The sequence below is a fragment of the Zootoca vivipara genome, chromosome 4 (assembly GCF_963506605.1).
Source record: "Zootoca vivipara chromosome 4, rZooViv1.1, whole genome shotgun sequence".
NCBI classification, from domain to species: Eukaryota; Metazoa; Chordata; class Lepidosauria; order Squamata; family Lacertidae; genus Zootoca; species Zootoca vivipara.
Window position 1 is genome coordinate 29,970,811 of NC_083279.1, and position 18,190 is coordinate 29,989,000.

The window sequence follows — 18,190 nt, forward strand, 5'->3', positions numbered from 1 at the left end:
TCTCCACTTCACCCCACCGAATCAACTGGGCAGGAAAACTGGGAAGCAGATAAAGTCTTATCTGAACCCAAATCCTTCTACGTCAGGGGTCTGAAACCTGGTGCCCTCCAGATATTGCAGGACTAAAACTCCAGTTGTCCCTGCCCATTGGCCATATTAGCTGGGGCTGATGAGAGATGGAATCCAATGACACCCAGAGGGCCACAGCCCCCCCCCAACTCCTGCTCTATAACACTTGAATTGTTGCCCTGTATTTCTACCCCCATCGTTCTGTCCATTCTGCCCGGACACTGAGGTCCAGCACCAAGGGCCTTCTGGTGGTTCCCTCACTGCGAGATGTGAGGTTACAGGGAACCAGGCAGAGGGCCTTCTCGGTGGTGGCACCCGCCCTGTGGAACGCCCTCCCATCAGATGTCAAAGAGAAAAGCAACTACCAGACTTTTAGAAGACATCTGAAGGCAGCCCTGTTTAGGGAAGCTTTTAATGTTTAATAGATTATTGTATTTTAATAATTCTGTTGGAAGCCATCCAGAGTGGCTTGGGAAGCCCAGCCAGATGGGTGGGGTATAATAAATTATTATTATTATTATTATTATTATTATTATTATTATTATTATTATTATTCTCCGGGTCCCTGCAACAGGCTTTTGATCTTTCACGAGGCTGGCGGCTTGTGATTTCAGAGTGAGCAGCTAAACACAACTACTCCTAACGGTTGCAAACTCAGAACCCAAGCCCCCATTCTGTTGCACACATTTAAAGGGGGATCAGGACCACGCCAGCCATCCCTGCCCCTTTAGCAAGCTTGGGATCAATGTACTGAATATTGTATGGCTTATCACATGCCTAAACGCCAACATGCTGAGGGTGAAATTCTATGGATTATTTATTTAGTGTTGTTTTATTTACTGAATTTATATACCGATCTATACCCGGAGGTATTGATTAGATGGAGCCTGGATGCCCAATGTTTGGATGCTTGGCACACTAAGGGGGGGGGATTGCTGCTGCTACAAATGCTTCTTCTCTTGTATTATTCTGAGATGCTTATTACAAATAATTTCGAATGTGCATTTCTGTGAGTGCATCTGCCGTCTTTCCATTTTTTACAATGCGGGCCATACAAGCAAGAAATATAAAGGCTGCCCTGGTCAGATACCACTAGTGTAGTCGTCTTAACAATTTTCTCTGGAGTAGTTCTGTTGGCTTCAGAGATGCTACTCCAACACAAACTTGTTTCAGCCTTTCTGCCTTAGGAATTCTCATTAAAAACAACAAGAAGAAGAACTATTGAAACTTGAATTGCTCTCTGAGGGATCTTCAGGACAAGACGATTCTGAAAGCTTTATGTTTAATTTATAGGCAGCCTCTGAGCAAACCGTATCAGGAACTCATACAATAAATGCAAAACTGAACTGCATGATTGTTTCCCCCCCTCTCTTCCTCAAATCCAAATGTGTGCAAATTTTGGAGGTACCTGCTCTCTGGGCTGTAGGACTTCATACAGGTGATAAACAGCCTGAGACAGAGCCTGCAAAATCATTTTGTCAGCCCAATCTGCTGGAGGCTCAGTGCTTTTGGTGACCCCAGTATTCCAGGAATTATGTTAAGAGCAGTTCTTTTAAAGGTCAACCTCAGAGGCCAGGAATTTCATCATATTGTAGTTCTTTATTGTAACTGACAAGTGTAAACTGATTAATTATTAGTTACAGGTAGGTAGCCATGTTGGTCTGAAGTAGTTGAAAAAAAAAATAAAAAAAAAATTCCTTCCAGTAGCACCTTAGAGACCAACTAAGTTTGTCATTGGTGTGAGCTTTCTGAAGAAGTGTGCATGCACACAAAACCTCATACCAATGACAAACGTAGTTGGTCTCTAAGGTGCTACTGGAAGGAATTTTTAATTTTTTTTATTAATTATTATTTGCTAATATTTAATTTTACTGTTTACTATTATATTCTGATGGGTTATTGGATATTGCCCTAACTTGCAACACTGTGAATGATTCTGGCTGGTGGACCTTGAGGAGGAGATCTATGCAAGCCTCAAGCCTGCCAACCCTGCTCCGTAACTTATCCCTAAGTAGCAAGTCTTATTCTTGTTATCAAATTTACACAGACTTGATTCTTCGGCACGTGATTCCTGTCACACAGCAGGGTCTGCTATTCCTGTAAATGCCAGCCATCTGCATTTTAACAAGTGCTGCCAGATGAAAACTCCTAAAATAAAGGGAGAATGTGGAACTACGGCATCTGCTCCACAGAATGCTACGGAGCTGGGCTTCTGAAAGGGAGCACACTTACTACCCCGAAAGGCCTGCAGATGATAAATACCTGCAGTATGTACACAACATCCCCTTGCCCACCGAGATGCGTCGGGAGAATTCGTTGGCTCCTATGCTGTCTGTCACTTTCTCTCTCCACCTGCCACATGACTAATTCGAAATCCAACTCCTTCCCATTTCCCATTACAAGATCCTAATCCCCAAACCCTGAGCTCTCTTTCCTCCTCCATCTGTCCTTCTCCTTCCTCTTTTTTGATAGACATGCTGCGTCACAGTTCCTCTGTCTGACTGCCTCCCCTGCCTGATGCAGAGATTGTTCTTCTCAAGGCTTCACCATCACAAGCAACGCGGCACCTCCTTCTCGTGTTAACAATACGGCAAACCATGGCTTAGTACAAAACAAGGAAATGTGCAGGCTCCTATAGAGGATACTCTGGCTGCTTTGCTAAACCATGGTCTGGATCTAGTCCAAATCTTGGCTCATGTTTCACCTCCCTCGATGCATACCGCAAGCTGCAAACCATAGGACAAAATCTCCTTTCTGGGAGCCTGCATGTTTGCTCATTTGTGCTAAGCCATGGTTTGGCTTAACACAAGCATTTGGGCTGCTTATATGGAGTGCGACTGAACACATCTCTCATATACCTGGGTCCAAGCCATTTCGGCGACTGTAGTTCAGAACCAGTAAAGTGAATTGCTCCTAGAAAGCTCTAGGATAGAATGGAGGAACCTGTGGTCCTCCAAGATTAGCTGGACTACAATCCCCATCATTCCTGACCATCATCCATTCTGGCTGTGGCTGGTGGGACTTGGAGTGCAACAATATCTGGAGGGCCAAAGGTTCCCCATCTCCGCTATGTGAAGTCAACATAGATTCTGGAGCACCAGAGTAACATCCTCCTGTCCTCCCCTATTTTGGCAGGATGTTGTGCTTTGCACCCTCCCCATTCTGTGTTCTGCTCCATATTCTGCCTCCAAAACATGTTTCTGTATGTTGTGCATGCAAGGTTCTGCAAGCACGAGTCACGATTAACAGGTCGAAGCAAAAATCAAAAGCGTCACCATCTTCTCAGCAGATGGCGTAGGTGAAAAGGCACTCCTAAGTACAATCCGGAAACATGTTCTGGCTACAAAGCTAACACACACTTACTGCATTTTTGTAGAAGAAATACAGCACCATGTTGGCGAGCCGTGAGTAACACCAGTGGCCATGGACAAGCAAGAGTTTTTCCAAGTGCCGGAATTTTGGGATTGCGAAGTCACTTGCCATCACAGCCTTCAAGGCAAGAAGAGTGGACATTATCCTTCTGCAGATGTTACTTGAACAATTATTATTTTTATATAAAAAAAACAATTTTAGGTGGAAACAAGCAGAAATCCACAGATGTCCCTGAAATAATGCTGGGAACACAGATATTCACAAAAGGGAGGAAATGCCCTCTGATCAGCTTACTAAAGTGCTCCAAGGCTGATTTGTCAATCTTTCAATATCTTATCACTCAAAGACTTGTTCTTATGCAACTGACTCCACCGAGAACTGCTACAGTGGATGTCGCTGGAACATTCATTGCTTTGATATATTCTGCAGCGCTTCCTCTTTCATTGGGATTTCTGGGCTCACAGGAAGTAAGGATACATGTGTTTATGTAAACGTAAGTGGAGTTGGACCCCAGTGCACATAGTTATACTATGGAATCCACCCCTCACGAGTGGCAGTGGTGTCCACCAATAAGAGGTTTCGTTAAATTCATGAGGACAAGGCTACCAATGAATACTAGGCACAATGTCCATGTTCCGCCTCCACTGTCAGGACAGCGTGCTTCAGAGGGCACTGTTCTGCTCAGCTCCGGCTTTTGGGCTAACCATAGGCATCTGGCTTGCTAGTGGGAGAACAGGTGTTGGACTAGAGGGGCCATTGGCCAGACTCAGCAGACAGCTGCTCAGTTCTTATGTTCACTGCCCCACACCAGATCCCCAGGGGGAGTTAACTGCACTCCAAGATGCTTCCAGATTCCACTCACAGACTCTGATCATCTCCCACCCCTACTGGAGGGGGAGATGAGGAAGATGACTGATCAGTTTCCCAAGGCTGGCGTTCACATTGGAGCAATGGTCCTTCTCTGACCCTCGGCACCTATTGGCACCAGCCAGCCCACCCCAAGCAACGCACCAGGAATCTGCCTGACAAATTGAAGAGGTGGCCAAGAATGGCTGGCCATGAACAATGCATTTAGCTTGCTGTTTATAAATATTAGAAGACTGTCCTTTAGTATTCCCATTTCTCTGTTCTTCAATCCTTCTACAAAATGGAATGAAAATGCAAACGTGTTTACTTTAGTATTTCCACAAAATTGCCCGGCTGCATTTCCCTCCCCCTCCCCCTTTTAAGGTCTATTTCTGATCAGGGAGAGAGAGGAGAGGAGAAAGCTATTTGAGCGCACTGACAGACTCAATTTCCTTCCACATTTCATAGGAACAACGGCATGTGGCACAAACCACTATTTAATAATTCCCATTCATAAAACCAACACTTATGGAAGCCAAGACGATACTTGGTGATAAAATAAATATTTAGCTGCTCTTTTCTCAAGATTTCTCTGCATTTATGGCATCCGAGGCCTCTCCTGTGAGGTAAAGCCTCCAAGAAAAGGTATAAACAAGCTCTTAGTTTTAGGTTCATGGATGAGAAAACATGGCCCTTTACAGAACAAAATTGCATCTCAGTGGTTAAAGGAAATGAAACCTGATGCCTACGATATATAAAGACTAAGTTCTTTTTTTTGGCAGCCATTTTAATATTCCTTTTAGAACTTCACAACAGCTAACTGAGTTAGATTAGGGTGGGAGTCACTGGCTGGGCCAAGGCAGAGCAGATAATGAGCAAAAAAAACCCTCATGGTGGATAAAGTATGTTTTTAAGGCAGAAAACTGCACATGCTCAGAGAATTTTTGTTGTTACTTATGAAGGCTTGGGGTGTGTGTTTATTTCCAGCGTCTCCTCACTTCATTTTGTTATACCTTATATGGTCACAGATGACCATTTTCAATATTTCTCATTTCAGAATATATTAACACATCGTTTCCTAAATTTTGCTGCTGCTATTTACTCACTGAATTCTTTGCATGGCTCAGGGTTAGGAATGGAGGAGAGCGGGTCTCTTCTGCCTTTAACAGTTGCTGCGGCAGGCAGAAATGAAACAGGGCAAGCCCTTTCCATGGTAGAAATAAAACCGTGGGGAAAAGCTTCACATTCTGTCTGCCAGACATCTTCTTACATTGTGTGGCCCCTGTTTGCTTTTGCGGGTGCGTGTGTGTGTGTGCGCACCTGCAAGAGTCTGAAGCGCCTCTCTACTTAAGAGCTCAGGCGTGATAAAGCAGTGCTACCAATCCCCAAAAGTACCGTTGTGCTCTTAGTTGTACAAAATTAGACAACTGTACTGAATGATGACTCTAGGAGACAGGAACAGACGTCAAGAGCAAAAGGCAGTAATCAAGGAAAAACAGAACATTCAAGGTACATGGCAATTGAGGGGGGAAAAAATTAAGAGAACGATTTAAGAAGTATTTTAGATGTTTTACAGTTTTATAGAGGAAACTTAGCCGAAAGGTGAAGCTGCGCAAATGTAAGCTCTGCTAAAGTAACTTTTGCAAAGCCCAGCTGGCCCACCTTGGGGCAGGCAGCTCACGAGACCTCGGAAATCTGCAGCGGCTGTCACACGGCATCTTGCTGCAGCACAACGGGGGAACTAGATGCAAGTGGACATATGGAAAACATATGGACCCGACTCTTTCCCGGGGTGGCTTCTTGGTCCGCATACGGTACCTGCATGCCTTCTGGCCCTGAGATCCCCACACCAACATCAGCTACTTGGATCATACTGACGTCGTTTGCTCCGTCACCTGGTAACAATTGGGGTTGGGGGCGGAAGGGAGGGAGGGAGAAAGAGATATCGTTTTGTTTTTAATTGAAGCAGACATGACTAGTGGCAAAAGAAGCAATGGAAAATCAAGGGAAAAGGAAAAAAAAGGAACAGGGCCATATTTAGCAGTGAAATGGCTACGTTGCTGTGGAATTAATTCCAAAGCCCAATCTAAATTGCTTGTGCAGACTGGACTTCACTAACTACATGCATAACCATCAAATGAAGTAGTATAAAGCAGAGCAGCACCCTTGTTCTCCTTAGCAAATATGCCGGACAAATGAGAAAGGGAGCCCAGTTCTTGGAAATAACAGTACGGCTTTCTGCTGGGCTGGAGGGTAAAAGAAGACTGAAGTCCTACGTTTTAATAGCGGTGCATGAAAAACTGCACATGGTGAAATCCCCTCTTTTACACCCCTCTTAAAATGTGTAGGAACCTTGTCCTTTTTTCACTTGGCCGCCCGTACCTGCAAAGTACCTGTCTAGTTGGAAGTACACATGGGAAGCAGTATCAGGAAGGTGTGTGTTCTGCAAACTGATCTGCACCATGCAGTAACGGACGCAGAACTGCACCTAGAATGCTGATATTTTATTTTAGAGATAGAACAGGTTTCTAGTCCCCTTGAGTTAGTTCTGTGAGAGCACAATGTTTGGCTCTTATAATCTGGTGCATCTTCATAGAAACGAATAGGATCAAGCTGCTGAAGAGCAGTGGCTTTTTGGGGGTGGGTGGGGTATAGTTTATTATTATAGCTAGAATCATATATTCAGTTCCACCCTGTGGTTAAATGGGGGAAAATTGGTGTCACCCAAAATGCGCCATCTCTCAGTTATTGGTGAGTTTATTCAAATCTTTGGTGTAAAGGGAGAGATGGAAAGCAGGATCACTCCACTGGCCCTGCTGAGAAACTGATTCCTTTGGCTTCTCTTCTCCTTGAACTGTTTCCCCTCCAATTGGGTTTTCTTGTTTTCCTCTTCCTTACGGATTCCCTTTTCCTTTAGTGTCATGTCTTTTAGATTGTAAGCCAAAAAAAGGGGCTGCCTTCTTTTACTGCCTGTTGTTGCTCCCAGGCTACATGCTTTTATTCCCAAACAGCTGTGAGAGCCTTTTAGGTGGGGAGAGAGAGAGAGAGTGTGTGTGTGTGGGGGGGAATGCTAGCAATAAATACATACGTTAATTAATCGCAGGTCAGCAAAGACGATTCTAATTGTGGAGACAGAGGAATGCCAGAAATAATAGGCAACCGCAGGCTCTATTGAGCTTTATCTTTTAATAAGACTGTCAAAGCAGATGGACTTGTCCTTTGTCTCATTGTTCTGAAGCACTGCTACTGACCTTATAGCATTATCTTTCTCAAAAACAATGCAAAACATGCTTCAGACCTTTGCTCCTCTATCTGCCCGCAATAATCATATACCTAAAAGGGTACTTTTTCGGGGGCAGAAGCGCTGAAGGGAAATGCATGCAAAGAACAATCTCCATTGTCTGTTTCTTCTCTTAAAGCTAAAGCAATTAGATTTACGAGGATAGTGCTCCTTCTCTCACAACCCAGGTTTCTCACTGCATTAGTCTGCGTAATTTTCAGGTCTCTGCTCATGAAGCCAAAGTGCAATTTATGCTAGTGGGTGTTGCCAGAGAACGCTGGCCCTTGAACATATGCTATGGGGATCGGAAGGATGGCTGGTCGGAAAGAAAGCCTTGGCGCCCTCCCCGCTTCAGTCACAGTGTCGCAAACAGATGCCAGTAGGATATACGAAGCTGGAAAACACCGCCATGTTCTGTAACACAAACCCACTCAGGCCATTAGGCAGAGTGAGCCTCAGGCAACAGACACTGGAGGGACGGATTCTAGGTGTTGGGAAGATGGAGGAGTGCCCTGTATCCTGAGCCGCCTCTCCCCCAAGCTAGGCCGCTGTTCTGAAGTGTGGTGGTCAGCACTGCCCGGTTGCCAGCTTCGAAGTAAGGTTTATCTGCCAGTCTGCCCGCGGATTGTCTCTTCAGAGTGGTGCATGCTCTAGTTATCTCTTGCTTGGACTACTGCAATGCGCTCTATGTGGGGCTACCTTTGAAGCTGACCTGGGAACTACAACTAATCCAGAATGCGGCAGCTAGGCTGGTGACTGGGAGCAGCCGCCGAGACCACATAACACCGGTCTTGAAAGACCTACATTGGCTCCCAGGACGTTTCCGAGCACAATTCAAAGGGTTAGTGCTGACATTTAAAGCCCTAAACGGCCTCGGTCCAGTATACCTGAAGGAGCCTCTCTACCCCCATCATTCTGCCCGGACACTGAGGTCCAGTGCTGAGGGCCTTCTGGCGGTTCCCTCACTGCGAGAAGCCAAGTTACAGGGAACCAGGCAGAGGGCCTTCTCGGTAGTGGCACCCACCCTGTGGAACGCCCTCCCACCAACTTTAGAAGACATCTAAAGGCAGCCCTGGGGCTGATGAGAGATGGAGTCCAATGACACCCAGAGGGCCACAGGCCCCCCAGCTCCTGCTCTATAACACTTGAATTGTTGCCCTGTATTTCTACCCCCATCGTTCTGTCCATTCTGCCCGGACACTGAGGTCCAGCACCAAGGGCCTTCTGGTGGTTCCCTCACTGCGAGATGTGAGGTTACAGGGAACCAGGCAGAGGGCCTTCTCGGTAGTGGCACCCGCCCTGTGGAACGCCCTCCCACCAGATGTCAAAGAGAAAAACAACTACCAGACTTTTAGAAGACATCTGAAGGCAGCCCTGTTTAGGGAAGCTTTTAATGTTTAATAGATTATTGCATTTTAATGCTCTGTTCTGTTGGAAGCCGCCCAGAATGGCTGGGGAAACTCAGCCAGATGGGCGGGGTATAAATAATAAATTATAATGATAATTATTATTATGTGGAATGGGAAGGAGAGTGCCATCTTGTCCTTTGCCTTAGGCAGAAAACGCTCTCGGGACACCTCATCTATGCACAAGAAGTACCTTGCAGTTTTCACCCTTGGAAAGGAATTACCGTTCCCACAAAACTGGAGAGGAAATGCCTTCTTCCAGAACCTGCAGGATCTCGCCAAGAATAGCGATATAATGCACTCGGCGAGTACTGGTAATACATGATGGTGAAGTAGTGGAAAAACAAAAGCGTTTTCCTTAGTTCCAGAGGCTGAAAGGCAGGCTGAGCTTGATGAGAGAGCACCAAATGTTCCCAAGGAAATCATACTTTTTTGTGGTTTCTCACTGATTAATTACAGAGACATGCCAACAGCACCCTGGTGTGAAATGAGGATTGGGAGAGGGAGAGAGTGTCTTGAATAAGCACTTTCAAAAATGTCTAATGGAACACAGTTTGGGGTGGGAGTTAAGGGCTCCAATTCCTCTTGGCAAAAGAGGGAGGGGAAGGGTTGTTAGACCCGCGTGGCCCCCATCCTGCTCTGCCTTCTGCAAGATAGGAGCTAAGCACCCACCCTCCTCCTTCATCCTTCCCTGCACAGGAAGCAGTGAGATGGTAAGGGCAGCACTTTGGGTCAGGCGCCCAGGGTCCTGCCAAGCAGTGTGGGCAGCAGGATTCCCCAAGACAACAGGGCCAGCTTCTTGCCATGTTCTGAACTTAGCAAAGGAAAATGCACTACTACCTCAAGTGGGGAGGGTGCCTGAGACCAGCAAGTCCAAAATGGCTCAGGAAGGTCTAAAATTCATGCAATCGATTTCAATTTTGTATGACCCCCCCCGCCAACCCCCAAATCGGCAAATATCATTCCCCCACAAAAGCTGTCTTCTCTGTTTTAATCTGTCTGCCATCTCCTTCATATCTTCTTGTCCTTTGCAAGTGTCCTAAAAGCTTGCGGCAGCATATGCATTGCTCTGAACAAAGAAGTGATTTCTACTGTAAACAATTACATTCATTTCTCCACTGGCTTTTGCTTCTGGCTCCGCCAATGCCATGTGGCACCTGGAGGTTTGCCCATAAGAGGGGAAATGCAAGGAAGGGAAGGAACTTTTCGCGCAAGAAAATGTCCCCCCACCTCCACCTTAAATGAAAGAGCGATAGCTCTGGCTGAAAGAAAGAAAATGTGCCGCCTTCGCGCTTGTCTGCTAATCAGACTGAAAGCCAAGGTACTTGCCTATTGCCAAAGTCATTGTTTTAAGTTTGTCTCTGACCAGTTTCACAACCATCCCCTTCTGAATTGGGGTCGAGCGGCAGCACAGCACAGAGCGGCACCTCCTGGCTAGCGAAAGGAATTTGTCCTGCAGGCCTTTGTCGAGGGCATAAGCCAAAGTCCTTCCGTCAACCACCAAGCCCAAGTTGGGACGCGCCAACGGTGAAGGCGGCACAAAGAGAGGGGTGAACTTCACTTGCGAGTTCCCGGTAGGTTTCTCAGCCGCTTCGTTTGAACATTTAGGCTCGATGCGCTTCAAGTGTTGCTCCAGCAATGTGGCACACATTTCCTAGAATAAAAGACAACAATAAATTGAGTGTGTGGAGTTACAGCGAGAAGAAAAAGAGGCAAGCTCTGGGTTTCGGTCCATGATCTCGATTTGCTTTACTTGAGAAATTCCTAACTGCTTTAAAATCAGTGTTATCCAAAGCAGCTTATGAATGAAAACCACCAGAATAAGGATAGCCACTCAGAAGGAGGGGAGGAGGGGGGAAGAGAATGGAAGATTAAAAAAGAAAACAGCATTAGAACTTTGCAGAAGAGCTTCCATATGCAATGGTCATTGTAAGGGGAAGAGAGTATAGAGACCCTCCTCTCCTCATCAGAAGCAGTTCCTCCCCAAGCAGCAATGGCAGTGAGGACGCTGAGGAAAGCAGTCAGGAAGTGGGGAGAGAGGGCCAGGGCTCTGGCAGCACGGGAGAGCCCCTGCTACACAGGAGGGAGGAAGAGAGAGAGGGGGAAAGGGGGGAGAAGGAAAACATGGAGAGTAGACCCTTTCCTCCGGTTCCGGAATTACGCAGGAGAAGGAGGGGAAGGAGGTTTGCTGTCCCAAGACTCTTATGTTGGAGGAAGTCAAGGGGCGGTTCAGTGCCGGATTCTGCATCGGACTGAGCAGACATGTTGTACATACCCAGCTTACTGTAAATAGCCTGCACTAAATAAAAACTGCTGAAAGACAAGCATGCAGAGTGTCTTTACTCTAGAGTAGTCACAAGAACCTCTGACAGTCATCTTCGCTGGGAGGTTTTTAAGCAGAGGTTGAATGGCCATCTGTCCTGGATGCTTTAGCTGAGATTCTTGCAATGTGGTGTGTGTGTGTGGGGGGGGTTACACTAGATGACCGTCGGGGTCCCTTTCAACTCTATAATCTATGATTCATAATTTTTGGACATTTTACCTCCAGGCCAGGCTTGCACAAATTGTAAGCTGAACACAGCCGATCACACATTTAATGTGGCCTAACAGATGGAGGACAACCACTGCAGCAAAAAATGAGGTTTATCAACCTTTCCCAGGGTGGGGTGGCATCCATGCATGGCTGGAAGGCTATGCTTGGCTTGGTAGCTCACATATTATGCAGGAATGTCTAGGTTATACATGTTTAGTAAGCCTCCAGCAAGGGCAGACATGCTATGAAAGGCTGAGAGCCTGCTAGATTGACAAGGCCCGGTACTGCACGGCAGTGTCACCATACCGGCGAATCGGCATTCAAGGTGATGATTTCTTCGTCGTGGTCCAACAGCTTGCAAGCATAAGCAATATTAACGGCTGTTTCCTGTTTGTCTCCAGTTAGAACCCAGATCTGCAGCCCGGCCTTACGCAGGTTTGCAATGGTTTCTGGGACTCCGTCCTGTAAACGGTCCTCAATGCCAGTCGCACCTACGACACAAAGCAAACGGAAGCAAAAATAAAACCAGGACTTCAAATAGATAACCACACACACTTAACTTTGTGCGTTTGGAAGCTGGAGGAGCGGCGGTGCCACCCCTACACGACCGTAGGGACTGGCGCTGCAGTGGATTCTTCCGGTAAGGAAAGAGGAAGGGATGAGTTCTCACCAAAGAAGAATGGATAAGTAAGATAATGGACTATGCAGAACTGGAAAAATTAAGAGAATCTAATGATGAGTGTTTTATGGAAGAATGGATGCCTTTTTCGGACCACGTGAAGAAATATTATAGTATGATGAACTCGCGAGCAGGATTTCAGCTATGATCAACAGAAGTAATTCTATAATATTATGGTTATGATTTAATAGAAGACAGGGAAGAAGGGGAGAAACGACTACTCCATGGAAAATGGGGGCGGGAAGTCGACAAAAATAAAAGACAAAAATTGTGTTTTGATTGTACAGTGGAACCTCGGTTTACGAACACAATTGGTTCCAGAAGTCTGTTCATAAACCGAAGTGTTCGTAAACCGAGGTGAACTTTCCCATTGAAAGTAATGGGAAGTTGATTAATCCGTTCTAGATGAGGAAAAACACCCCCTAGAACGGATTAACCGCTTTGCTCCGATGCCTTCGCGGAGGCCGGGGAGCGTTTCCGCGACTGGGCTGCAGCCGCGAAAGCGGTCCCCGGCCTCCGCAAAGATATCGGAGCAAAGCCCCAGCCTCCGGAAGGCATCGGAGCGAAGTCCCGGCTCCGATGCCTTCGCGGAGGCCGGGGAGCGTTTCCGCGACTGGGCTGTGCAGCCGCGAAAGCAGTCCCCGGCTACCTGAAGCCGGGGACTGCTTTCGCGGCTGCACAGCCCAGTCGCGGAAACGCTCCCCGGCCTCTGGAAGGCATCGGAGCGAAGTCCCGGCTCCGATGCCTTCCGGAGGCTGGGGAGCGTCGCGAAAGTGCTCCCCGGCCTCCGCAAAGACATCGGAGCGAAGCCGCTCCGATGCCTTTGCGGAGGCCGGGGAGCACTTTCGCGACTGGGCTGTGCAGCTGCGAAAGCGGTCCCTGGCTTCCGGTTGCCGGGGACTGCTTTCGCGGCTGCACAGCCCAGTCACGGAAACGCTCCCCGGCCTCCGGAAGGCATCGGAGCCGGGACTTCGCTCCGATGCCTTTGCGGAGGCTGGGGAGCGTCGCGAAAGTGCTCCCCGGCCTCCGCAAAGGCATCGGAGCGAAGCCGCTCCGATGCCTTCCAGAGGCCGGGGAGCGTTTCCGCGACTGGGCTGCAGCCGCGAAAGCGGTCCCCGGCCTCCGCAAAGGCATCAGAGCAAAGCCCCAGCCTCCGGAAGTTATCGGAGCCGGGACTTCGCTCTGATGCCTTTGCGGACGCCGGGGTCCCCGGCCTCCGCAAAGGCATCGGAGCGAAGTCCCGGCTCCGATGCCTTCCGGAGGCTGTGGCTTTGCTCTGATGCCTTTGCGGAGGCCGGGGACCGCTTTCGCGGCTGCAGCCCAGTCGCGGAAACGCTCCCCGGCCTCCGCAAAGGCATCGGAGCGAAGCCCAGCCTCCCCGAAGGTATCCGACGCTCCGATGCCTTTGGGGAGGTTTGGCCTTCGCTCCGATGCCTTCGGGGAGGCCGGGCCTTCGCTGCGGGCCTCCAGGAGGCATCGGAGCGAAGGCCCGGCCTCCCTGAAGGCATCGGACGCTCAGTAGACCTCCGGCACCTCGGTTTACTAACTTCCGGGTTAGGATAGTTCGTAAACCGAAAGTTCGTAAACCGAGGTGTTCGTAAACCGAGGTACCACTGTATATGTTAAAAATGTTGAAACTTAACAAAATATAATTAAAATAAAAAGAAAGAGGAGGGGATTTTTGCAGTTCCTCTCTCCCCCTGAAGCTCTCATTGACCCCCCAAAAAAGCATGTTGATGGGTCCTACGGAACAAGGTGAAAGGTGGTTGTCAACCCAGTTAACAGAGGCACTGATTGGCTCAAAAGCTGTTCCGTGACTGTGAGGGCTCCACTTGCATTCCCCCTTTATTATGTGGGACAAGGTGGACTAGGAAAATCGAAAGCACAACCAGGTGTTCCAGAATTTGCTGCATCCATGTCAGCTGATATACCACCTGACTGCAAGTAATTCCAGAGATTAATGGCAACCACTGAGAGATTGCTCCTCAAGTTCACCCTCTCAATTGCCCGGCACATGCCTTTCCTTCCTGCTTGCTGTTACCTAGAAGATGCAAATCAGTCTCTATCCGAACGGCCGACTGGAACAGCAGCTCTTCCCGGTTGTCGATGGAAGATTCTGCTTCAATGTGACTTTTCAACCAGCAGGAATACTCTTCCTTGCTCAGGACCTGTTGAGAAAGGGAAGAGGGAGGGAGGGAGGCAAGGAGGAGGAACATTAACATCAAAAGAACATAAAAGGCCACAGGCTAGCAGAGTCACTGAATGAAAAAGCCCATGGTTTCAGTAGGGTTGAAAATACCTTATGCTGTGTTATACAAAACAAAAAATAAAAATTAACAACCCCCTCCCCATATATGTGAGATACACCCCCCAAATGAATTTACGACGTTTCAGGCACTTACTTTCTTTGCAATGCACAAAGTTCTCAGCCCATCAGCAGCATAAAGATTAAGGAAATCCTGAGTTTTGCTTCGGATTTTCTTTTGATGTCTGTCTCTAGGGTCATCTGGAAATGTTTTTTTTAAAGCAAAACACTTAAATTTTTTAAAATACCAGTAATTTTGTAGTCTAAAAATGAACAATCCTTTTCTCTTCCTCATGGCTGGAAATAAAAGCCATATATATATAACAGCAACAGTAGGATCCCCCAGGAAACCCCAAATCTTCCTGCTCAAAGAAGATTATTTTGTATATGCCACATAGTTTTTCTCTCATTTCATAATGTGCCAAAGAGTCTTGTATTATTATTTTTTAATGTTTACTTTCTGTTCAGTTGCTTGCATTGATATAGGTACAGGTGTACAGTGGTACCTTGGGTTACAAACACTTCAGGTTACAAACGCTTCAGGTTACAGACTCCGCTAACCCAGAAATAGTACCTTGGGTTAAGAACTCTGCTTCAGGATGAGAACAGGAATCGTGCAGCGGTGGCGTGGTGGCAGTGGGAGGCCCCATTAGCTAAAGTGGTATCTCAGGTTAAGAACAGTTTCAGGCTAAGAACGGACCTCCGGAACAAATTAAGTTCTTAACCAGAGGTACCACTGTACCATTTATTCAATGAGAAGGACATGTCTGTCCTACTTTATTGGCTGCAGTCCTATTTCTACAAAATGAGTTGTGCTGGGTTGCACTAATGTAGCTCACTATGGGGGTGGGGTGGGGAATCAAAGAGATGGAACTAGGGTGATACATAGACAATGGGCCTCAGATGCCAGCAAGACAATGTACCTCCGGCATGTTTTGATTTTCTGGGCAATACTGGAGTTTTATGAACTTTGCTTCTAAGCTTTGAGTTTGGTTTGTTTTTTTGTTGAGGAAAAGCAGGTGGAAGAGAAGAGAACAAGTGAAAGGACAGAAAGAAATGCATTGATATGGATTTGGAGTTTTGAGCCTTCATTGCATAGCATCAACGCTAGAATCATAGAGTTGGAAGAGACCACAAGGGCCATCCAGTCCAACCCCCTGCCAAGTTAGCCTGGTTGCTTTGCTGAATTTGTTAATACTTATGCTGGGTGGCATTTTGTTATTTTTAGATGTATTACTTAAATTATCTTTGGTGAGCCATCAGAGGTCTTTGCAAAATTGAGTAGAAACCATCTCCTATACATATATATATATATGGGGTAAAAACTTGTTTCTGTGACAAACAATCCTCCATTTCCCAGGATTCTCTAACCTAAGCCAGTTACAATATTCAGTTCCGGTGTTGTTACTTCATAAATGAGCATTATAAATTGTTCATATTTTAAATCGTAATAATAAGACTTGATTGCATTTGTTGCCACCCATTTCTCTAACTAGAGCTCTCTTTCAGCTAGCAAGAAACAGACATTCCGAAGCAAGTTTTTTAAAGTTGCAAGATCTAAGTAGCATATCAGAATAGGGAAGCTTACTTTCAGTGCTGGAATGACAAATAGTTCTTAATTCTGTGGTCCTAGACTAACTTACGTATGTGAAGGACAAAAAGTCCAAGCTTGCATGTTTGTTTATTTTATTAAACAAATAATGCAGAACGAAAACGATTTCACGGCAATTTGCTCTAGTGTTTTCCAGTAATATTAAGTTAATTATGGTAAGAAATTTGTGCTGAAACCAACATTTGCTGTCAGACTAAAGGATCGAAGTTCACGGATCCACAAGTTGCAAATGTTTCAAAGAAAAAAATCCAATTTGACTAGCAAATCCAAAGTACAGAGTTCATTTCAGCCTCATATTTTATTGGCGACATCAAAGCATCGACTACAGAACATCACCACTTTTTATTGATTTCAGATCCACCCTGCTTAAGTGCAGAACACAAATCTCTGCAAATGGACAGGAAAAACTGCTCCAAATATCAACCCCCCCCCAAAAAACCTGTGGTTATTAAATGCATCTGATTAAAATAAGCAGAAACATATGGCTCACAGCATGTTCACGTATCTCTTGAGGTGCTCTTCAATTAAAAACCCAAACTTTTGCTTCACCGTCAGAAATCTACGCTCCATTAACAACCTCTTCCTTTAAAACCTCCGCTCACTTTAATTGCGTGGCTTGTAATCTCCCTCATCTGACAAAACCCACGTCCCCCTCATCTCTTACGTACTGAATAAATTCAAATGCGCCTTTTCAAACATTAGCCAGCTTCAGACCTACAACTTGAAAAGAGAGTGTAGAGGTCAGGATCACCCACTCCTGGACTTGTCTGAGGAATCTCCTCAGCTCCCTGACCCAGCTCCAATGTCACATCTCTTCAGCCGCTTGTCTGGACATGTGAGGGGCAAAAAAAAAAAAGTATAGAGGCCACCAGAAATGGCACCTCCACTCCACTGCTTTGTCAGGATTCCTGATTGTGAGGAGGCTTGTAAGCATGTTCAGGCCAATGGGTGACAACTGCACCCCTCCGTCAGAACGCCAGGTCCACTCTTGCGAAGGTGGGGGCCAATGCTCTTGAACTTCGGCCCTCCAGATGTTTTGGACTACAATTCCCATCTTCCCCGACCACTGGTCCTGTTAGCTTGGGATCATGAGAGCTGTAGGCCAAAACATCTGGAGGGCCGCAGTTTGGGGATGCCTGCTCTACACTCTCAACTTCTGACCCAAGGGCCAAATGCGGCCTTCCAAGTGTCTCTATCTGGCCCTCACCCTAGGCTTTGCACCCTGTGTGTGTGTGTGTGTGTGTGTGTGTGTGTGATTTTTATTAAATTTTCTGTTTCACAATTTAGAATATTCATTTAAACATCCTTAAAGTATCAATGTCTTCCCTTCTTCTCTTTCCATGTTTCATGTTTCCCTGCACATTTTACATAAACTATTCAGTATTCCATTATTATATCCATCAAAGCTCATTTACACTGTTGAATTTATCTTAATGCTGCCGTTTTCAAGTGTACACAATCCCCCCAATATATTCAATAAACTTTTTCCAATCTTCTCTAAATGTATGTTCTTCTTGTTCTCTTATTCTATATATTCAATCAGCTTAAGTTGCCATTCTTCTTTAGTTGGGGCCTCACTCGTTTTCCATTTTTGAGCTAACAAAACACGGGCCATAGTGGTGGCAAACATAAATAACCACGCTGCATTTTTTGCCTGGCTGGAATATCCCCTCTAAATTCTTTCCAACCTAGTTCTAAGGAGAGAACAGCCCAAAAGCAATGGGACAAGCTAGTTGTAATGAATTTGTCCCATTGGCTTCAAAGGGGTAGTCACAATTAAGAAGGAATATGTGGTCGTCTGAATTTAAGATCAAGCAAATGGCCGTGGGAATGAGGCTAGCAAGGGTGAGTTACAGAATTCCCAGTATGAGAAGAAATGTCGATTAGCACATAATTCTGGAAAAAAATAACCCAGCACAATACATTGAATACTAGGGCGAGTGAAAGCTCATCCATTTTTAGATTTGTTCAGCCTCACTGTCAGGTTGCTGCTTCTAAAGAGATCATAAAGACAGAAGATGCTACAAACACAGTTCCTCAAAAATTTTACAGCAACACACAAATCTATCTGTGTTGTGGCAGAGAAAG

The 18,190-nt window shown here is 46.2% G+C and overlaps 1 protein-coding gene across 2 annotated transcripts in view; it reads right to left on the minus strand.

The window, feature by feature from the left end:
• The window catches only part of ATP10A (ATPase phospholipid transporting 10A (putative)), a 43,011-nt gene that overhangs the window by 9,982 nt on the left and 14,839 nt on the right, over positions 1–18,190 (minus strand). For both annotated transcript variants that reach the window (XM_060273457.1, XM_060273456.1), the window contains 6 exons: positions 14,588–14,691; positions 14,227–14,353; positions 11,813–11,997; positions 10,303–10,627; positions 6,106–6,182; positions 3,433–3,558 (listed from right to left, as the gene is read on the minus strand). In XM_060273457.1, the coding sequence (XP_060129440.1) occupies positions 3,433–3,558; positions 6,106–6,182; positions 10,303–10,627; positions 11,813–11,997; positions 14,227–14,353; positions 14,588–14,691 (944 nt within the window). The remainder of the gene's footprint in view (positions 1–3,432; positions 3,559–6,105; positions 6,183–10,302; positions 10,628–11,812; positions 11,998–14,226; positions 14,354–14,587; positions 14,692–18,190) is intronic.